The sequence below is a fragment of the Scyliorhinus torazame genome, chromosome 14 (genome assembly GCF_047496885.1).
Source record: "Scyliorhinus torazame isolate Kashiwa2021f chromosome 14, sScyTor2.1, whole genome shotgun sequence".
In the NCBI taxonomy this organism is placed as follows: domain Eukaryota; kingdom Metazoa; phylum Chordata; class Chondrichthyes; order Carcharhiniformes; family Scyliorhinidae; genus Scyliorhinus; species Scyliorhinus torazame.
The window spans coordinates 186,010,471-186,032,062 of NC_092720.1; the positions used below are offsets into that span (position 1 = coordinate 186,010,471).

The following is a 21,592-nucleotide window of genomic DNA, read 5'->3' on the forward strand; positions in this document are numbered from 1 at the left end:
GGAAAGATGCATCTGCAGCAGGCAGACTGGTAAGGATGAAGTCAAGTATGTTTTTCTTCACCATGTGCTGCAGCCTGAGTCTAGCAGCTATGTCCTTTAGGCTCCAGCCAGGTCGGTCTGTGGTTGTAATATCGAGCCACTCTTGGTGATGGACATTGACGTTCCCCATCCAGGGCATATTCTGTGCCCTTGTCACCCTCAGTGCTTCCTCGTGGAGGAGTATTGATTCATCAGCTGATGATGGCTGCTCCGTGGTAATCAGCAGGAGGTTTCCTTTTTTCCATGCTTAACCTGAAGCCATGGCACTCAAGAGTCAATGTTGATGACTTCCAGGACAACTCCTTCGCGGCTGCATGCCACTGTGCTGGGTCTGTCCTGCCGGTGAGATAGGACATACCATGGAATGGTGATATTGGTGTCTGGGGCATTGTCTGTAATGTACTATTCTGTGAGAATGACTATGTCAGTCTGTTGCTTAACTAGTCTGTGAGACAGGTCTCCCAACTTTGGCACAAGCGTATGGAGGATCTTCCAAGGTCAGCATCCAGTGCTGGGTAGTCCGACCATTCCAATTGCTAGGCCATTTAAGAATCAACCCTGGAGTCATATGTAGCCGTGGGCGTCGCTGGCTATGCAAACAGGTAATAATGTCCGTAAAGGGCATTAGTTAACAAGGGCTTTTACGACAATCGACAATGGTCCTCGTTGGACTTTTAATTCCAGATATTTTATTGAGTTTAAATTCGAACCCGGTCCCCAGATCATTGACCTAGGTCTCTGAGTTACTAGTCCAACAACGAAACCGCTGTGCCACCGCCTCACCTGTAAATACTGTGGCTACAAAGCAGGTCAGAGATTAGGATTCCTGCGGCAAGTAACTCGCCTCCTGGATGCCCAAAGCCTATCCACCATCTACAAGTCTAAAGTCAAATATGCAATTCCTCCACCACTGATAAACAGTGGCAGCCGTGTGTGCCATTACAAGAGGCATTGCAGGAACTCACCAAGGTTCCTTCGGCAGCACCTTCCAAACCATGACCGCTACCACTTGGATAGTCAAGAACAGCAGATACCTATGAACCCCACCACTTGGAGGTTCCCCTCTAAGTCACACACCACTTGGAAATATATCGCCATTCCTTCACCGTCATTGGTTCACAATCCTGGAACTCAGTCCCTAACAGCGGTGTAGGTGTACATACATCACAGGGACTGCAGAGGTTCAAGAATGCAGCCCCGCCTTCCCAAGGGCATCTCGCGATTGGCAATAATTGTTTGCATAGCCAGCGACGCCCACGGCCCATAAATGAATATGTAAAATGATTTCTTCTGACTTAAGCTCTCTATTATGGCATAAAACTTGTGATTTGTCTTGGCAACTGTTTCAGCTCCCCTACCTATTTCATATTTTAAATCGATCATCCATCTAAGAATCTATCTATCTATCTATCCATCCGTCTGTTGGCCTGACTGTCTATTTATTAATCTGGCTCTCCATCCATCCATCCATGCACGCATGCATATCATAGAATTATCAGAGAATTTACGGTGCAGAAGGAGGCCATTCGGCCCATCGAGTCTGCACCGGCTCTTGGAAAGAGCACCCTACCCAAGGTCCACACCTCCACCCTATCCCCATAACCCAGTAACCCCACCCAACACTAAGGGCAATTTTGGACACTAAGGGCAATTTAGCATGGCCAATCCACTTAACCTGCTCATCTTTGGACTGTGGCAGGAAACCGGAGCACCCGGAGGAAACCCACGCACAAACGGGGAGAATGTGCAGACTCCGCACAGACAGTGACCCAAGCCGGGAATCGAACCTGGGACCCTGGAGCTGTGAAGTAATTGTGCTATCCACAATGCTACCGTGCTTCCCACGGTATATTGGAGGCCACAATCCAGCACGAGGTTCAAGTGTGGTCCGACCTAAAAGGGTTTGATCGAATTATAATTGGCCTTCCTTGTTTTTCAGTTCTTTCCCTACAGGATGATTTCTTTACATGTAATGGCGTTATTGACCTGCATGGCTGCTTTGAATGATTGGTATACCCCTAGATCCGTTTGCTCCTCTACCCAATTAAAACTATAATCGCTGAGGAAGAAACGACTTCTTTATTTTGCTGACGCAAGCTCCGGGGGAAATCGTGCACTCAGTACAGGGGGAAAATGTGCAACCCACGTTGCGCGCGCACTTCCACCGAAATGTCCATCAATGTAAATAAGTAACTTTAAAATCAATATTATTAATCTAGATATATCTAGAAAACGTCCCAAAGGATTTCCCCACAGCACAGTGAGGTTGTGTCTCGACTGGTATCAGCGCGCAGGCAGTGGGCCGACTTTTCTAACAATGGGGTTTTTGGTCTTCCTCCTGTGGTTCTCTGCGCTAATACCTGCTGCTGAACAAGCACCGTCGTAAGTATACTGGGTCACGTGAATGGTTCATAGTTGGTCGAACGTTCAAAGTAACGTTAATGTGGATTGTTTTCACCCTTACAATCATTTAAAAAACCGGAGTGCGGCTGAATGAATTCTACGGCAACTGAAATGCATGCTTTAAGAAGGACTGGTGACGGTTCCAAGCGTGAATCAGTGGCGTCCCAGGGGGAGATATTCACACAGGTTTCACTCTAAGCTGGATGTAAAGCATCCGCGACGCACATTCCGACGAAAAGCCCCGGCCAGTATTCATCCGTCTAAATCTGAAAACAGTCCAAAAGAATGTGGGGAAGTAACAGAAAGTAATTTATGTCGTTGCTCATTGTGGGACATTGCGTGGATATTGGTTGCACATTTCTTACATCATAATAGTGTTTATCTAAAATTGTCTTCCTAAACATTACAGTACCTTCATTACCCGAGGAATACATTTGCTCCTCTGTGCAGGTGTGTGTATGTGTGTGGCATTGTGTGTCCGCACGCGATTGAGAGTACGTGTGTGCATGAGTATTTGTGTGGTCTGTGTGTGTGATTCTGTGTTTCTGTGCGTTGGTGTGTGTGTGTAGGAGTAAGATAACCTGCAAAAAACAAAAAATTAAAAATAAAGGAATTATGGGTGACTTTTATCTGCATATAGATTGGATTAATCAAATTAGTAACAGTACCGTATAGGAGGAATTTCTGGAGCATATACGAGATGGTTTTCTGGACCAATACGTTGAGCAACCAAGGAAAGAATAGGCCATCCTGGACTGGACATCCTGTAATGAGAAAGGAATAATTGGCGAGACTACTTGGGGATGAGCGACTATAAAATGGACGAATTTTTCATCAAGCTGGAGAGTAACTTAGTTGATTCTGAGGCTAGGGTCCTGAATCCAGCAGTGGGCAGGAGAGCAGAGCTGCTGATTAGCTGTTGTCGGGAAATTTTCATGCATCCGTGTGCTCACCCTAACTTGAAGGTGTACCTCAGCAAGAGACCCTAGCTGTTCAAGTGAAGACAAGCATCCAGCAGAGGGCAGTAGAGCGGAGCTGCTGATTAGCTGTTGTCAGGGAAATTTGCATACGTCCGTGTGCTCACCCTAACTTGAAGGTGTACGTCAGCAAGAGACCCTAGCTGTTCAAGTGAAGACAAGCATCCAACAGAGGGCAGTAGAGCAGAGCTGCTGATTAGCTGTTGTCGGGGAAATTTGCATACGTCCGTGTGCTCACCCTAACTTGAAGGTGCTTTGTGGAGGAGCTGTTGTCAAGTGACACTTAAACCCGAAACAATTTTTCAGTGTTTCCCTCCCTACCCCCTCCTCTAACCAAAAAAAAACAACCGCTGTAAGGATCCCAGCCGAGAGGAATGCTCGAGGGCAGGCAGAAGTCGAAAGACGTTGAACCGTGACATCACAGCCTGCAGGTAAGGGACTGGCTGGTGACTGGTAAGTAGTTTTTCATTTATTTTCCCTCAGGTGTTATCGTGCGGGGTGCAGAGGTTGCTGCGTGAGTGCTTGCTGAGAAGGGGAGTGAATAACTAGTAAGCTCTTTCTTTCTTTCTTTTTTTATCTAGAGGGGATGGCAGGGAAGGTAGTGCAATGTTCCTCCTGCAGAATGTTTGAGGTGAGGGGCGCCGTCAGTGTCCCTGTTGATTTCATCTGTGGGAAGTGCACCCATCTCCGGCTCCTCAGAAACCGCGTTCGGGAACTGGAGCTGGAGCTGGATGAACTTCGGATCATTCGGGAGGCAGAGGTGGTCATAGATAGAAGCTTCAGTGATGTAGTTACTCCAAAGAATCAAGATAGATGGGTGACGGTGGGAGGGGCTGGGAGGAAGCAGTCAGTACAGTGATCCCCTGTGGTCGTTCCCCTTAGTAACAAGTATACCGTTTTGGATACTGTTGTGGGGGGGGGGGGCTTACCAGGGGTAAGCCATGGGGTACAGGTCTCTGGCACAGAGTCTGTCCCTGTTGCTCAGAAGGGAAGGGTGGAGAGGAGTAGAGCATTAGTCATTGGAGATTCCATAGTTAGGGGGATAGATAGGAGATTGTGTGAAAACGAGAGAGACTCACGGTTGGTGTGTTGCCTCCCAGGTGCCAGGGTGCGTGATGTCTCGGATCGTGTTTTCGGGATCCTTAAGGGGGAGGGGTAGCAGCCCCAAGTCGTGGTCCACATAGGTACCAACGACATAGGTAGGAAAAGGGATAGGGGTGTCAGGAAGGAATTCAGGGAGCTAGGGTGGAAACTTAGATCTAGGACAAACAGAGTTATTATCTCTGGGTTGTTACCCGTGCCACGTGATAGCGAGACGAGGAATAGGGAGAGAGAGGAGTTGAACACGTGGCTACAGGGATGGTGCAGGAAGGAGGGTATCAGATTTCTAGATAATTGGGGCTCATTCTGGGGTCGGTGGGACCTCTACAAACGGGATGGTCTACACCTGGACCAGAGGGGTACCAATATCCTGGGGGGGGGGGGGGGGATTTGCTAATGCTCTTCGGGAGGGGTTAAACTAGTTCAGCAGGGGCTTGGGAACCTGAAGTGTAGCTCCAGTATATAGGAGGTTGAGAGTAGTAAGGTCATGAGTAAGGTTTCAAAGTTGCAGGAGTGTACCAGCAGGCAGGAAGGTGGTTTAAAGTGTGTCTTCTTCAATGCCAGGAGCATCCGGAATAAGGTGGGTGAGCTTGCGGCGTGGGTTGGTACCTGGGACTTCGATGTTGTGGCTTTTTCGGAGACATAGATAGAGCAGGGACAGGGATGGTTGTTGCAGGTGCCGGGGTTTAGATATTTCAGTAAGCTCAGGGAAGGTGGTAAAAGAGGGGGAGGGGTGGCATTGTTAGTCAAGGACAGTATTACAGTGGCAGAAAGGACGTTTGATGAGGACTCGTCTACTGAGGTAGTATGGGCTGAGGTTAGAAACAAGAAAGGAGAGGTACCCTGTTAGGGGTTTTCTATAGGCCTCCGAAAAGTTCCAGAGATGTAGAGGAAAGGATTGCAAAGATTATTCTGGATAGGAGCGAAAGCAACAGGGTAGTTGTTATGGGGGACTTTAACTTTCCAAATATTGACTGGAAACGCTATAGTTCGAGTACTTTAGATGAGTCTGTTATTGTCCAATGTGTGCAGGATGGTTTCCTGACACAGTATGTAGATAGTCCAACGAGAGGCGAGGCCATATTGGATTTGGTACTGGGTAATGAACCAGGACAGGTGTTAGATTTGGAGGTAGGTGAGCACTTTGTTGATAGTGACCACAATTTGATTAAGTTTACTTTAGTGATGGAAAGGGATAGGTGTATACCGCAGGACAAGAGCTATATCTGGGGGAAAGGCAATTATGATGCGATGAGGCAAGACTTGGATGGAGAAGAAAACTGCAGGGAATGGGCACAATGGAAATGTGGAGCTTGTTCAAGGAACAGCGACTGCATGTCCTGGATAAGTATGTACCTATCAGGCAGGGAGGAAGTGGTCGAGCAAGGGAACCGTGGTTTACTGAAGCAGTCGAAACACTTGTCAAGAGGAAGAAGGAGGCTTATGTAAAGATGAGACATGAAGGTTCAGTTAGGGCGCTCGAGAGTTACAAGTTAGCTAGGAAGGACCTAAGGAGAGAGCTAAGAAGAGCCAGGAGGGGACATGAGAAGTCTTTGGCAGGTAGGATCAAGGAAAACCCGAAAGCTTTCTATAGATATGTCAAGAATAAACGAATGACTAGGGTAAGAGTAGGGCCAGTCAAGGACAGTAGTGGGAAGTTCTTCTTGGAGTCCGAGGAGATTGGAGAGGTGCTAAATGAATATTTTTCGTCAGTATTCACACAGGAAAAAGACAATGTTGTGGAGGAGAATACTGAGATTCAAGCTACTAGACTAGAAGGGCTTGAGGTTCATAAGGAGGCGGTGTTAGCAATTCTGGAAAGTGTGAAAATAGATAAGTCCCCTGGGCCGGATGGGATTTATCCTAGGATTCTCTGGGAAGCTAGGGAGGAGATTGGTGAGCCTTTGGGTTTGATCTTTAAGTCATCTTTGTCTACAAGAATAGTGCCAGAAGACTGGAGGATAGCAAATGTTGTCCCCTTGTTCAAGAAGGGGAGTAGAGACAACCCCGGTAACTATAGACCAGTGAGCCTTACTTCTGTTGTGGGCAAAATCTTGGAAAGGTTTAGAAGAGATAGGATGTATAATCATCTGGAAAGGAATACTTTGATTAGAGATAGTCAACACGGTTTTGTGAAGGGTAGGTCGTGCCTCACAAACCTTATTGAGTTCTTTGAGAAGGTGACCAAACAGGTGGATGAGGGTAAAGCAGTTGATGTGGTGTATATGGATTTCAGTAAAGCGTTTGATAAGGTTCCCCACGGTAGGCTATTGCAGAAAATACGGAAGCATGGGATTCAGGGTGATTTAGCAATTTGGATCAGAAATTGGCTAGCTGGAAGAAGACAAAGGGTGGTGGTTGATGGGAAATGTTCAGACTGGAGTCCAGTTACTAGTGGTGTACCAGAAGGATCTGTTTTGGGGCCACTGCTGTTTGTCATTTTTATAAATGACCTGGAGGAGGGCGTAGAAGGATGGGTGAGTAAATTTTCAGATTACACTAAAGTCGGTGGAGTTGTGGACAGTGCGCAAGGATGTTACAAGCTACAGAGGGACATAGATAAGCTGCAGCGCTGGGCTGAGAGGTGGCAAATGGAGATTAATGCAGAAAAGTGTGAGGTGATTCATTTTGGAAGGAATAACAGGAAGACAGAGTACTGGGCTAAGGTAAGATTCTTGGCAGTGTGGATGAGCAGAGAGATCTCGGTGTCCATGTACATAGATCCCTGAAAGTTGCCACCCAGGTTGAGAGTGTTGTTAAGAAGGCGTACGGTGTGTTAGCTTTTATTGGTAGAGGGATTGAGTTTCGGAGCCATGAGGTCATGTTGCAGCTGTACAAAACTCTGGTGCGGCCGCATTTGGAGTATTGAGTGCAATTCTGGTCGCCGCATTATAGGAAGGATGTGGAAGCATTGGAAAGGGTGCAGAGGAGATTTACCAGAATGTTGCCTGGTATGGAGGGAACATCTTATGAGGAAAGGCTGATGGACTTGAGGCTGTTTTCATTAGAGAGAAGAAGGTTAAGAGGTGACTTAATTGAGGCATACAAGATGATCAGAGGATTGGATAGGGTGGACAGTGAGAGCCTTTTTCCTCAGATGGTGATGTCTAGCACGAGGGGACATAGCTTTAAATTGAGGGGAGATAGATATAGGACAGATGTCACAGGTAGGTTCTTTACTCAGAGAGTAGCAAGGGCGTGGAATGCCCTGCCTGCAACAGTAGTGGACTCACCAACACTAAGAGCATTCAAATGGTCATTGGATAGACACATGGACGATCAAGGAATAGTGTAGATGGGCTTTAAAGTGGTTTCACAAGTCGGCGCAACATCGAGGGCCGAAGGGCCTGTACTGCGCTGTAATGTTCTATGTTCTATGAATCAAAATAAAGGAGCTTTGGTGGTATGAGGGACGAGGTGGATATGGCGAATTGGGAAAAGTTACTTCAAAGGATGAGGGTGAATCGGCAATAGGAAAGATTCCAAGAGGGCATGGGTGAACTGCAACAATTATTTGTTCCTACTTAGTGCAAATGAAAGGTGGGTAAGTTTTTCAAACCATGGTTTGCGAGGAAAATTAGAGATAGCATTCATCACAAGGAAGAAGGATACAAGTTGACAAGAAAAAACAAAGGCCAAGGATTGGTAGTGGTTTAAAATTCAGCAGAGGAGGATCAAAGGAATGATTAATGAGAGGAAAATAGAGTTCGAACGTAAGCTTGTGGGGAACATAAAAACTGACTGCAAAAGTTCCATCAGTATGCAAAAAGAAAAAAGATTACTGAACCCAAAGTCAGAAACAGCGGATTTACAATGGGGAATAAAGAAATGGGTGGCCATCTAAATAAATACTTTGTTGTTGGCTTCACATCGGAGGGCATAAATAACGCACCAGAAATGTTTGTTAACATAGGTTAGTGAATAATAATAATGATAATAATAATAATAATAATCGCTCATTGTCACAAGTAGGCTTCAGTGAAGTTACTGCGAAATGCCCCTAGTCGCCACATTCCGGCGCCTGTTTCGAGGAGGCCTGTACGGGAATTGATTGAGAGGAACTGAATTAAATCCGTATTAGCAGGGAAATGGTGTGGGGGAAATTGATGGAATTGAAGGCCTATAAATCCCTCGGGTCTAATAATATTCATCCCAGAGAACTTAAGGAAGTCCAGCTAGAAATACTGGAGCAATTGTTGGTCATCTTCCAAGATTCGATAGACTGTCGAACAGTTCCTACAGATTGGAGGGTAGCTACAATAACCCCTCTATTTAAAAGGGAGGTATAGAGAAAACGGAATTATAAACCACGTTGGTAGTGGGGAAATTCTCGTCCATTATAAAATATTTAATAGCAGAGCATTTGGAGAACAGTGGCAGAATCGGAGAGTCACCATGAATTTATGAAAGGAAAGTCATGCTTTTCAAATCTACTGGAATTCTTCGAGGATGTAAATCGTAGAGTTGGTGAGGGGCAATCAGTGGACGTGGCTTAATAGGACTTTCAGAAGACTTTGAATAATACCCCACATAAGAGAATAACGTGTAAAATTAAAGCACGTGGGATTGGGTGTGATGAATTGCGATAGATATAAAACTGGTTGGAGACAAAGTGTAAGAATATATAGGTATAATTTGGAATGGCAGACAGTGCCTAGTGGGGCTGCAGGGACCGACGCCCCATTGTCACTGGCTTCTTACTTTGAATTCTATCACCGCAGATGGTGAAAAAGAGAAGGATTTGGTGGACGGTAAATCTGGAGAAGGGTCTGTAGATAGCCTGGATCACATTGAGATCCAAAAAGAAGACGTGTTGGGCGTCTTGAAAAATATTACGGTGGATACATCCCCAGGGCCTGATGGCATCTACACCAGAAAGGCGTAGGGAGGAGGCCAGAGAGAAAATTGCTGATGCCTTGACAGAAATCTTTGGATCCTCACTGCCTTCAGGTGATGTCCCGTAAGACTGGAGAATGGCAATATTGTTCCTTTGTTTTAGAAGGCTAGCAAGGATAATCCAGGGAACTCGCAGCCGGTGAGCCTTACGTCAGTGGTAAGGAAATTACTGGAGGGGAAATCTTCGAGACAGGATCTACTCCCATTTGGAAGCAAGCAGACGTATTAGCGAAAGGCAGCACGGTGTTGTGAAGGGGAGGTCGTTTCTCACTAACGTGATAGAGTTTTTCGAGGAGGTCACAAAGATGATTGATGCAGGTCGGGCAGTGGATCTTGTCTCTATGGACTTCAGTAAGGCTTTTGACAAGGTCCCTCATTGCAGACTGGTACAAAAGGTGAAGTCACACGGGATCAGAGATGAGCTGGCAAGATGGATACAGAACTGGCTAAGCCATAGAAGGCAGAGAGTAGCAATGGAAAGGTGCTTTTCTGTAACTAGTGGCATTCCGCAGGGATCAGTGCTGGGACCTTTGCTGTTTGTAGTATATATAAATGATTTGGAGGAAAATGCAACTGGTTTGATAAGTAAGTTTGCGGACGACACCAAGGTTGGTGGAATTGCAGATATCGATGAGGACTGTCAGAGGATAAAGCAGAATTTAGATCGTTTGGAGACTTGGGGAGAGAGATGGCACATGGAGTTTCATCTGCACAAATGTGAAGTAATGCATTTTGGAAGGTCCAATACAGGTAGGGAATATAAAGTGAATGGTATAACCCTAAACAGTATTGACAGTCAGAGAGATCTAGGTGTACAGGTTCACAGGTCATCGAAAGGGGCAACACAGGTGGAGAAGGTTGTCAAGAAGGCATACGGCATCCTTGCCTTCACTGGCCGGGGCATTGAGTATAAGAGTTGGCAAAGAACCTTAGTTAGGCCACACTTGGAGTATCCTGTTCAATTCTGGTCGCCACACGACCAGAAGGATGTGGAGGCTTTAGAGAGGGTGCAGAAGAGATTTACCATGATGTTGCCTGGTGTGAAGGGCATTAGATATGATGAGAGATTGAATAAACTCGGTTTGTTCTCACTGGAACGACGAAGGTTGAGGGGCGACCTGATCGAGCTCTACAAAATTATGAGGGGCATAGACAGAGTGGATAGTATGAGACTTTTTCCCAGAGTAGAGGGGGCAATTACGAGTGGGCATAGGTTTAATGTGCGAGGGGCAAGGTTTAGATGAGTGTACGAGGCACGTTTTTTACACAGAGGGTAGAGGGTGCCTTGTACCTGCTGCCGGAAGAGGTGGTGGAGGCAGGGACGATAGTGACGTTTAAGGAGCAGCTTGACAAATACATGAATAGGATGGGAATAGAGGGATACGGACCCCAGAAGTGCAAAAGACTTTAGTTTAGACGGGCAGCATGGTCGGCGCAGACTTGGAGGGCGGAAGGACCTGTTCCTGTGCTGTACTTTTCTTTGTTCTTTGTTCTTTGAAACTTGATTTCAATAAAACAAAAACCTACATGTGAGTCCAGACCTACAGCAATGGAATTGATTCTTAAATGGCCTAGCAAGACATTCAAAGATAATTAGGGATGGTCAATCAATGCTGGCCCAGCCAGCGACGGCCAACTCCCATAAGTTTGTAACCAAACCTCATGGCGACTGCCTCCTTTCCCTTTTACTCCCGATGCGCAGGCTCCGTAAAGCCCAACACAGCAATAGCCATTTGACCGCTATATTTAGGTATGTGTGTGCCTTTTCAAAGACGACTGCAATATGACACATGACTAAAGAATTGTTTTACTTTTGCATCCCCCTCCACCACCCCCCCCCCCCCCCCCGCCTCCCACACTAGCTACTTAATAAGTGCCCCCAATATTATTCACGTTGGGGTGAAGGAGAGCGTCGCCATTCAATTGGACGGAGCAGACAATACTGTCAATGTGAAAGTTTATTTATTCGATTTGATCACCTACACAAGGTTTTCGGACGAGGTTGATTTTGAACTAACGGCAGAGAATGGACACCATCAAATTAAAGACATAATCGTAAGTACTACCACCATGGCGCACATCTTGAAGTGAACAACCCTGTCGTTTCTTTATTTTAGCGCGACCTTTCTTTCGAAGCACAGTTTAACTGCATTGCAAATTCGCATTTTGATACCATGTCGATGCTGCTTAGACTAGTACACTAATGCGAATAACATAGTGGAAATTAGATAAATGTGTTGGGAAAACCTGGTGACTCGGAGAGCCGCTGATATATCTGTGTTGCAATCCACGGTCCGGATGATTCCGGTCCCAGTAACAATGGTATACTTAAATATGAATGTCTATTGTCGTTCGCCAAGTCTGGAATTGCGATGGGTGGACAGATGTCCAGATACAATGTAACGCTGAATGCTAATGTACAGGGCTTCAGACACTTACCAAAACTGCAAAACGGAAATAAATACCCAGCTCTTCCATGAAGCAAACTTTTACACACAATTCTGCACACAGGAAGTGGGCTTCTACGAGAAAGGCTCAGTACTCTGCCTATTGACCTGACCAGGTTGCATAGCCAATCGTCGTTGCACCGATTGCTCCTCTAGTGACTTGCTGTGGCCATTTTGGTCGGGGCAGCTCTTGTCCAGAGACTGGCGGAAATGGCTATTCTCCAGCAGAGAGCCCCTGGTGACAGCAGCATGAACTATAGTATAACCGATTTGGAATTTTATCGTTAAATCTGTGCCGCCCTGAATGCAAAAATGAGTAATGTTTACCCAGGACAAATGCAAATTCATTGATATTACATCTGCATCAGTTTCCCAAAGATTTTATTACAAATACTGAAAGATAGTCTGCCTGGAGCAGGAGCTAAATTCAAGTTCATTTCGCAATTCAGAAAAAAAGTACTTTTGACCGAGGAATTTAATCCTTGGCCATTGGTCAATTTTTTGACTGACCAATACATCACAACAACTATCCCCAATTGGAAGCTGGTGTTGACACTAACTGATACTAACTGCCCTGACGATGTGGAGCAACTGACATCAACCTATGGATTTCGTGCATAAAAGCACAAAAATTCAGAATCTACTGACACTGATTCCATGCTTTTCAATCCGTTGAGCTTTTGAAGTATCCCATACTCCAAGCAAGTAGAAATCAATAATCTGACAAAATAAATCGCTTTTATGCTATTAGTCTATCTATTTTAAAATTGAAAATGCAACACTTTCTTTCGAACTGTATATCAAATTCGTAATTATTGCTAAACAACTTCACTGGTCCTGAGAAAAATGATGTTATTTTTGTGAAATGCCAACATTCATCCATTATAGTTGAAATCTCACATATTTTAAAGTCTCAAATTTAAAATATCGATTTGTGACGCTTCAACTCCCATCTTAGCCGAGGACTTTGTTAAATCGCCTTCTGGAAATTTATTTCAAAGTGAAACTTAGGTTCCTGCTTTACTGTCTGTTAGAATACTTCAGTCTAATTAGTCGCATCGCATATTTGATGACATCATTTTGTTGGAACGCTTTGCGATCCTCTCGACCTGATGCCAGATTGAAGATGATATTGGGAAAGAGTAAATTCAAGCCTGACAGATAATTGGATTTGGCGGGGTTGTTTTGTTGGAGGTCAGCGGTGAACAGCACCACTTCACTGCTGACTGCAAAATCTGGGCCAATGTAAAGAAAGAAGGCAACGTGGGTTGGAAAGTTTACATCTAATAGAAAGCGATCCATCGCACAGATTAGAGACAACACACACTCGAAATTGCGACATTATACCTCGGAGATTTCGACACAGTAAGCAAAGAACAAGTAAACGGTTACCTAAACCACATGTTAATAGTTCCCGAAAATTATTGCAGTCCAGTATGTATGGCCTGCTAAAATATGTGAACATAAGAAATTGGAGTACGCGATGGTCAAGCCTACTCAGCCACTCAATATGATCATGACTAATCTTTGGCTTCAATTCCATTTCCTGCGATTCAATATCGGTCTATCCCAGCCTCAAATATATTCAATGACGGAGCATCCCAGATCCGGTCAGGTGAAGAATTTAAAATATTAACGCGAAACAAATTGACCTAATCTCAGTCCTAAATGGTTTTACTTTCATGGTGAGATCCTAATCATCCCCCACACCCGTGTCTCCCGAAGTGGTCCCCACCCGTCCCCCCCTGTTCTCAATTCTCAGGTCAGGTGATACAACCACTCAGTGCTGACCTTATGAATTCACTTCATTACGTTCAATATTTCAATGAGATCATGACTCATTATTCTAAATGGTAGAGAATAGTGTCTAATTTACACAGCCTCTCAAAATAACGCTCTCATTCCAGGGCCAATCTGAAAAATCTAACAAACCGCCTCCAATGCATTGTATACTTTTTTAAGTATGGAGATTAGAAATGTGCATTGTGCTACAAGCGCTGCCCCCCCCCCCCCCCCAAAGCCCAGTACAATTATAGCAAGATTTCAAAAAATATATATATTTAGCATACTTAACTCAAATCTCCTCAATAAAGAAATTCAATTTCTCAGTGACTTGTTTTGCCTGAATGTTAACTTTTTGTATTCCTTGTTCGAGCACATGCACATCTCTCTGGGTATCAAAATGCACACGTTTTGCGCCTTATCAAAAAGTATTCTGCTTTGCCATCCGACCTACAAAGTGAATAAAGTTGCGCTTGATGTGACTTAGTTAAATATATAAGTGAAATAACTGAATCTCGCACTGCTGACCTCCACCCTATCAAACTCCATAGGCTGTTTCTGACAAGATCAAGAAAACCAACATTTGGTTACGCAAAGAAAAGCATATCTATCTTGCTGCTGAATGTAAGCAACTGTTCCCAGAAAGGAAATTAGTTCCGATCCTGCTCTCGTCAAAAAAGGGCTATATATTCATTCAAACGGACAAATCAATATATACACCCGGTGAAAATGGTGAGTACTGTCATGCAATAGGGCACATATTTCAGCATGAGAGCAAAGTATGCATGCAGAGTGGGTGAGCACGGGCGATTTTCTGTCTGTCCAAATAAGAAAGCGTTGCAATCATTGGTCATGAGTACGGACATCGGTAAAAATGCGTATTGGACGAAAACGCGAGATGAGCACGATAGTCGAAGCCTCCGTTCCAAAGCCGTCCGAGATTCATGTGTTTTGGCTTCAATAGAACTCGTGAAAAGTGGTCAATACTCAGCAGGTGGGCATGCCCTTGACATAAATGCCTCCTTGGGCAACTGGGTGTCGATTGCATCAAAGGACCACTATGAATTTTAGTGAAATATGTGAAACATAAAATCCACCCCACAACAGCACGTTTCTATGACAGAATTAAGAATGAACTGAAACTGGGTCAGGGCCATCTTTCGGAAAAATTGCCTGTACAGAATAACTGTGTGACATGCAAAACGAAATTTCAACTCGGTATACTGTCCAGATGATCAGAGTCAAAATGTAACCCATTGGCACCAGGTTGCATAACGTCCATTAGGGTACACTCTATTTAACGTACACAATTGCACCTGAATTCAACCTGCGGCGCAGGGTAAAATTTACAATGGCAAACGTGAATCACATGGTTCAAGGGGCGGCGATGGCAGAGTAATCCAATAAAGTTCTCGGATCTGGGATTGAATCGCACAACGGATAATAGTGACATTGATCGTCAGTTTTTTAAGTCTGCAATCATCACAATTACATGGCGATTATGATAACTGAAATTATTTTCGTTCCGAAAAGTCTTTCTCGTTCATTAATCCCGTTTAGGAAAGGAAATCTGCCATCCTCAACTGATCTAACTGACACGTGATTCCAGATTCACGGTAGTGTGTCTGACTCTTAAATGCCCTCTGAAATAACCTGGCTAGCCACTCAGTTCAAAGGGAATTCGGGAAAGGCAATAAATGTAATAAAGTTTCACAGCAGAAAATGGGCCCTGTGTCCCAATCTGTCCGCGCCGCCCATCCAGAAACTATCCGAGTTTTTTTATAAATAAACTTTCTGAGCATCCAAGTCTTTTTTTCCCCCAATTAAGGGGGAATTTAGCGTGACCAATCCACCTACCCTGCACATCTTTAGGTTGTGGGGTTGAGACCCACACAGACAGGGTAAGAATGTGCAAACCCCACAAGTACAGTGACCCGGGGCCGGGAACGAACCTGGGTCCTCAGCGCCGTGATGCAGTAGTGCTAACCACTGCGCCACGGTACCGCCCGAAAGCATCCGTTCTAATCCAATTTTTCAGCTGTTGGTCCGTAGCTTTGTATGCTATGGCGTTTCAAGTGTACATCCAAATAGTTCTTAAATGCGGTGCGGGGTCCAGCCTCTACTACTCTTTCAGGCAGTGAGTTCCAGATTGCCACGAACGCGTACGTGAAAAGAATGTCCTCACATTCGCCGTAGGTTTCCTGCTCCTTACACTAAATCCATGATCCCTCCAGTAAAATGAAACTTTTTCTTCCTCTCTAACCTATCCATGTCTTTCATAATTTAAACACCGCAATCAGGTCCCCCCCCCCCCTCTCAGCCTTCTCTGTTCAAAGGAGAACAACCCTAGCCTAACCAGCCTCTCTTCATGGCTCCAGTCCTGTCAACAACACGATTAATCAAATCTGCGCCATTTCAAGCACAATCATATCCCTCCTATTGTGTGGCGACCAGAACTCGAGCTGTGGCCTAACCAGCGTTTTGTAACTGCTCCATTATTCTGGCCTATTCATTGACGCCGCATCTCATGAATTAATAAAAAAGCGACCCAGCTTCCAGCCACTGAAAAGGAGAATCCGGCTGACTACCCGTTCACCATTGTACCCCAGATGAATTGAAACCCAAGTTTAAAGCTACCGCCGATTCTGAATACCTGAAATGACAACAGAAAATGCTGCAAATGCTTCGACACTACCTTGTCAAGGGTGGTGAGGGAGAGGCAACAAATGCTGGCCTTGCTCGTGATGCCCGAAACGATCCGACAGCAACTGTGGCGAGAGCAACAAGGGTAAAGCTGCAGGCCTGTGCATTTTCACCCGAAATCGGCACAAATATTTTCCAGCATTATTTGTATTTACTATCCATTTATTCTGAAATCGACGAGCCAACTGGATAAGGATTGTGCGGCCTTGGTGCCTCGCCCAATATTCATTTCAGTAAGTAATAATAATAGTCTGTATTAGTGTCACAAGTAGACTTATATTAACACTGCAACGAAGTTACTGTGACAATTCCCCAATCGCCACACTCCAGCACCCGTTCGGATACATCGAGGGAGAATTGAGAATATTCAATTCACCTAACAAGCACGTATTTCGGGATATGTGGAAATCGGAGCGCCCGGAGAAACCCACGCAGAACGTGTGAACTCCGCACAGACAGTAACAGACAGTATCCACAGACAGTGGAGGGGTAGCTCATGTCATTCCAATATTCAAAAATGGAGGTAGAGAGAAAGCAGGGAATTATAGACTAGTAAGCCTAACATTGGTAGTGGTGAAAATTATTGAATCCATTATCAAGGAATTTATAGCGGAACATTTAGAAAGCCGTGGCAGGATCAGTCAGTATCAGCATGGATTTATGAAGGGGGAGTCATGCTTGACAAATCTGTTGGAATTCTTTGAAGATGTAACCAGTACAGTTGACAAGGGGGAGACAGTCGATGTGGTATCTTTGGACTTTCAGAAGGCGTTTGACAAAGTCACGCATAAGAGATTGCTGTGCAAAATTAAAGCGCATGGGATTGGGGGAAGTGTATTGAGGTGGATGGAAAACTGGTTGGCAGAGAGGAAACAAAGAGTAGGAATTAAAGGGTCCTTTTGAAATTGGCAGGCAGTAACTAGTGGGGTGCCACAGGGATCGGTGCTGGGACCCCAGCAATTCACAATATATATTAATGATTTGGACGAGGGAACAAAATATAACATCTCAAAAGCTTGCAGATGATACCAAGTTGGATGAGAGGGTGAACTGTGACGAGGATGCAATGATCTTGCAGCATGATCTGGACAGGTTAGGCGAGTAGGTAAAATCAATTGCAGATACAGTAGATTTTGGATAAGTTGTTCACTTTGGAAGCAAAGACAGGAAGGGTGATTACTACCTGAATGGTTGTAAATTGGGCGAGAGGAGTGTGCAGCGGCACCTGGGTGTCCTTGTGCACCAGTCTCTGAAGGTAAGCATGCAGTAGCAGCAGGTGATAAAGAAGGCTAATGGTATATTGGCCTTCATTGCGAGAGGTTTCAAGTACTGAAGCAGGGATGTGTTGCTGCAATTATACAGGCCCTTGGTGAGGTCACGCCTAGAATATTGTGTGCAGTTTAGGTCTCCTTTTCTGAGGAAGGATGTTCTTATGCTTGAGGGAGTGCAGCTAAGGTTTACCAGGCTGATTCCAGGGATGGCGGGACTGTGATATGAGGTGAGATTGACGAGGTTAGGATTGTTCTCGCTGGGGTTCAGAAGAATGAGGGGGGGTGGATCTCACAGAGACTTATATAATTGTAACAGGACTAGACAGGGTAGATGCATGGAAGATGTTCCCAATGATGGGTGTGTCCAGAACTAGGGGCCACAGTCTGAGGATTCAGCGTAAACCATTTCGGACAGAGATGAGGAGACATTATTTCACCCAAAAATTGGTGAGCCTGTGGAATTCATCACCACAGGAAGCAGTTGATGCTAAAGCATTGAATATATTCAAGAGGCGACTAGATATAGCACTTGGGGAGAATGGGATCAAAGGCTATTTGGAGAAAGCAGGATTAGGCTAGTGAGTTGGATGATCAGCCGTGATCGTGATAAATAGGGGAGCAGGCTCGTAGGGCCAAAAGACCTCATCCTGCTCCACCTTTATGTATCTATGTATGTAACCCAAGCCGCGAATCGAACCCAGGTCGCTAGCCCTGTGAAGCAACAGTGCTAACCACTGTGCTACCGTGCCACCCCATGAATCAGTGGAACAAAAGATACAAAAAGCAAACCTGATTGTTTGCCGCCCCCGCCCTGTCCTATTTTAGATCCAAGGAGGAAACACAAATTGTCTTGGGCGCTAAAATGTTTCAACATTTACTTCTCTTTCGTGCTCAATTCTATTCAAGTCAATCACATTGAATATTCAGAGAGGAGAAAATTGGTCACATATTGTCTGCCACCATTTTATGTCGCTCCAAAGACATACTTCTTCCCTGAAGATTCCCCGTTGGATTTGGGCAGTGATATGAAACTCACAGCGACTGAGAAAGCTGAATGACATTTATGCAAACCATGTTTCTTTCTCGCTTCGCCAATGCCCTGGCTCATGATGTATCCATTTATTTTCTTTCACTGTACAGTGCGCTACAGGATCTTTACTCTGGATCATTATATGAAGCCAGTGAGCGATAATATTGAAATAACGATATACGTGAGTACCTTCGGAACTATATATTGTCAGAAATGCACGACTTACATGCATGCCCCCACCAATTTCGTTAATACAACTTGACAAAAGCACATTGGCTTCAATGTGAACCTTTGTATAGTACGCACCATAAAACAATAGACTCAAGAAGGGTCCCCCTTTTCAACCTTGAACCTCCCCTGAGGTGTGGAGGACCACCGGTTAAGTCACCATAAGTCAGCTCTCCCCTTCAAAGGGGAAAGCAGCCTATGGACATCTGGGGCTTGAGGACTTTACTTTACCCCTTGGTAAACTATATCAGCTATGCCATTTGTGATCAATGATGTACAAAATAAGTCAAAACCCGCAAAGATCAGATTTTGGAACCATGCCTCATCGGCAGATTATCCATAACAATTGTAAATAATTATTGAGAATGTTGCAGTAATTATTCTGTTACTTACTTGCCATCGAATTTAATAGGGGATCCAATTGCAAGCAGCACATATGAGTGGAGCTCGGTTAATTCATAAAAGTGAACTTATTCCATTTCCTGACTAGAACTCCAGAAATGTGCAGTTCCCCAGTTTGCTCATGCGGTCTGGAAAAGTGTTCAGCCGGAGGTTAAAGATCCCGGATATCGCAGAGTAAGTCATAAAATCGTTTTCGAAGTGAGACTTTCACTCGGCATATGTATTTTCGAAACACACTTTCCGAAGAAACTGGTAAGTTACTTTAGATCCCATGATTATCCTGCTCAGAGGTCATTGTTTAAGCAGTGTGCTGAGAAGTCGTGTGTTGTCTCAATGGAAAAGAAGGTGACCATGTCACAAACAACTAATTTTAACAGCTGAATTATTACTACCAATTAGACGTTTCCATTATTCAATTGTTGAAACTGAAAATCTATGCCAATGAAGGCCTTCGATGCCCGGTGGACATCACGGGGACTGGGTGTTTTATCAACCACTTTAATCACATTGGGATTTAATCATTTAAACTTCCTTTGCCATTTAATTTTAATGCAGTATTCCTTTAAGCGGCTGTTCCACCAATTTGTCCCTTGTTGTTTAATTAGCTTTCCTTTGTTTAACCCAAAATAGTATACAAGTGAATCTCTGTTCTCATTGGAACATACAAGGAAGACTTAGAGGGCTTAGGGAAACTGACTGATCTGCACTTTCGACACGCTGGCTGGCATAGGTGCAATGTTAGAACTGCAGAGTAAGAAGCTTCTTCTTGGGGGAGTAAAAAACTTATTGGAAATTAGGACACACTCTCATTTCGAAATAAACTAACAAGGTCTGTCGAACTACACAGATTATGATCATTATTACTGGAGCTGAAACCATCCCTTTGGTCTGGCCAAACCTGCCAACAACTTACCGGGCAGTGGGCGACCAAGCGGGTCAGCAAGCCCGATTAACGTGCTTGAAGGCCAAGATCAGAGAGCTAACCTCTGAAAAACATAATCCACACCAACTTCCAGGGAACTACATATCAGACACGCTGCTGAATTGGTGGCCGATACAATGCGTGGATTTATGTCACCAACTGAGCAGAATTTCTGCATCTTCTTAACATCCAGCGGTAACTGTTAAAATGTACAGCTGGGGAAAATACTGAACATTCATTCTGTTTACTTTCCGAAACAGGCCCGGTATTTGGAGAATTGCGGCGCAGTTTAGCGGATCGCCAATGTCCATGGTATCAGCGCAGTTTGAGGTGAAACAATTCGGTAACTATTTTCTCATACTCAAAGTTGCAGGGGAGGGAATAATTAATTCTATTCTAAAAGCTAAATATGATAATATTGGCATTTGCATTATTCTCAGTTTCTTGATGGCGGCACATTTTTGTCAAGCAATTTTAAAGTTAAGGGAGAATAATTTTAATCGAACACTTGCCCTTCGACTTATGCACATGCCTGGAACTAAGTTTACCTTTATTTTCTTGCGGAATAAGCTCCATGAAATGTATTTGGTCGGGCTGCCACACATTGCCACGCAACAGCACAGATTACCCCCCCCCCCCCCCCCCCCCAATATTTTCATCTTCATTGAAGTAAATTGAAATGTAGGTCAGGTAGTATGTGATCAGATGTGCAATCGACTACCATTCCTTATTTCAACTGGCCAGCCAAGCGAATGTGAATCCAATTTATTGCTGACCTTGGGATCGGCTACTTTCCACTTTGAAACTTCAATTGAATAGCTCCAATCCCTCATAGGGCTTACCAAACGATCTATATATCTGCGCAATAGATAGTGTGCACCATCTATGAGATGCACTGCAGCAACTGCAGCAGCTCACCAGGGCTCCTTCCACAGCACTTTCCAGACCCATCACTTCTACCATCCAGAGACCAGGGCAGCTGACTGATGGGTAAACCACCACCTGCAGGTCCCGCCCCCGCTCACTACCCCCCAAGACACATGACTTGGACTCAAGACGCGGAACTATATCTCCGTGCTATTACTGTCGCTGGGTTAAAACCCTGCAGCTCCGTTCCCAATAGTACTGTGGGTGCACCTACACTGCAGGGACTTTAGTGGTTCAAGAAAGTGTCTGACAGCTACCTTCTAAACTCAACAATTGCTGGCCTAAGGGTCCTTTCTTCCTTCCTTCCATCTATCCGTATATCTATGCCTACCTGGCTACTTACCTCCCTAAACCCTCCATCCATGCAGCATTTGGTTTCAATGCAAATGTGTGGCTACCATGTGGAAATGATTTAAGAAAGTATTGGCATCAGATGTTGCTGCTTCATTCGTGTAGAGAAGCAC

At 44.7% G+C, this 21,592-nt stretch overlaps 1 protein-coding gene across 1 annotated transcript in view; it reads left to right on the forward strand.

Moving 5' to 3' along the window:
- Positions 1–2,282: 2,282 nt before the first annotated feature.
- The window catches only part of LOC140390270 (complement C4-B-like), a 143,879-nt gene continuing 124,569 nt past the window's right edge, over positions 2,283–21,592 (forward strand). The window contains exons 1-6 of the mRNA XM_072475292.1: positions 2,283–2,421; positions 11,279–11,471; positions 14,197–14,377; positions 18,760–18,830; positions 19,368–19,453; positions 20,462–20,544. Coding sequence (XP_072331393.1) covers positions 2,357–2,421; positions 11,279–11,471; positions 14,197–14,377; positions 18,760–18,830; positions 19,368–19,453; positions 20,462–20,544 — 679 coding nt within the window. The 5' untranslated portion in view covers positions 2,283–2,356. The remainder of the gene's footprint in view (positions 2,422–11,278; positions 11,472–14,196; positions 14,378–18,759; positions 18,831–19,367; positions 19,454–20,461; positions 20,545–21,592) is intronic.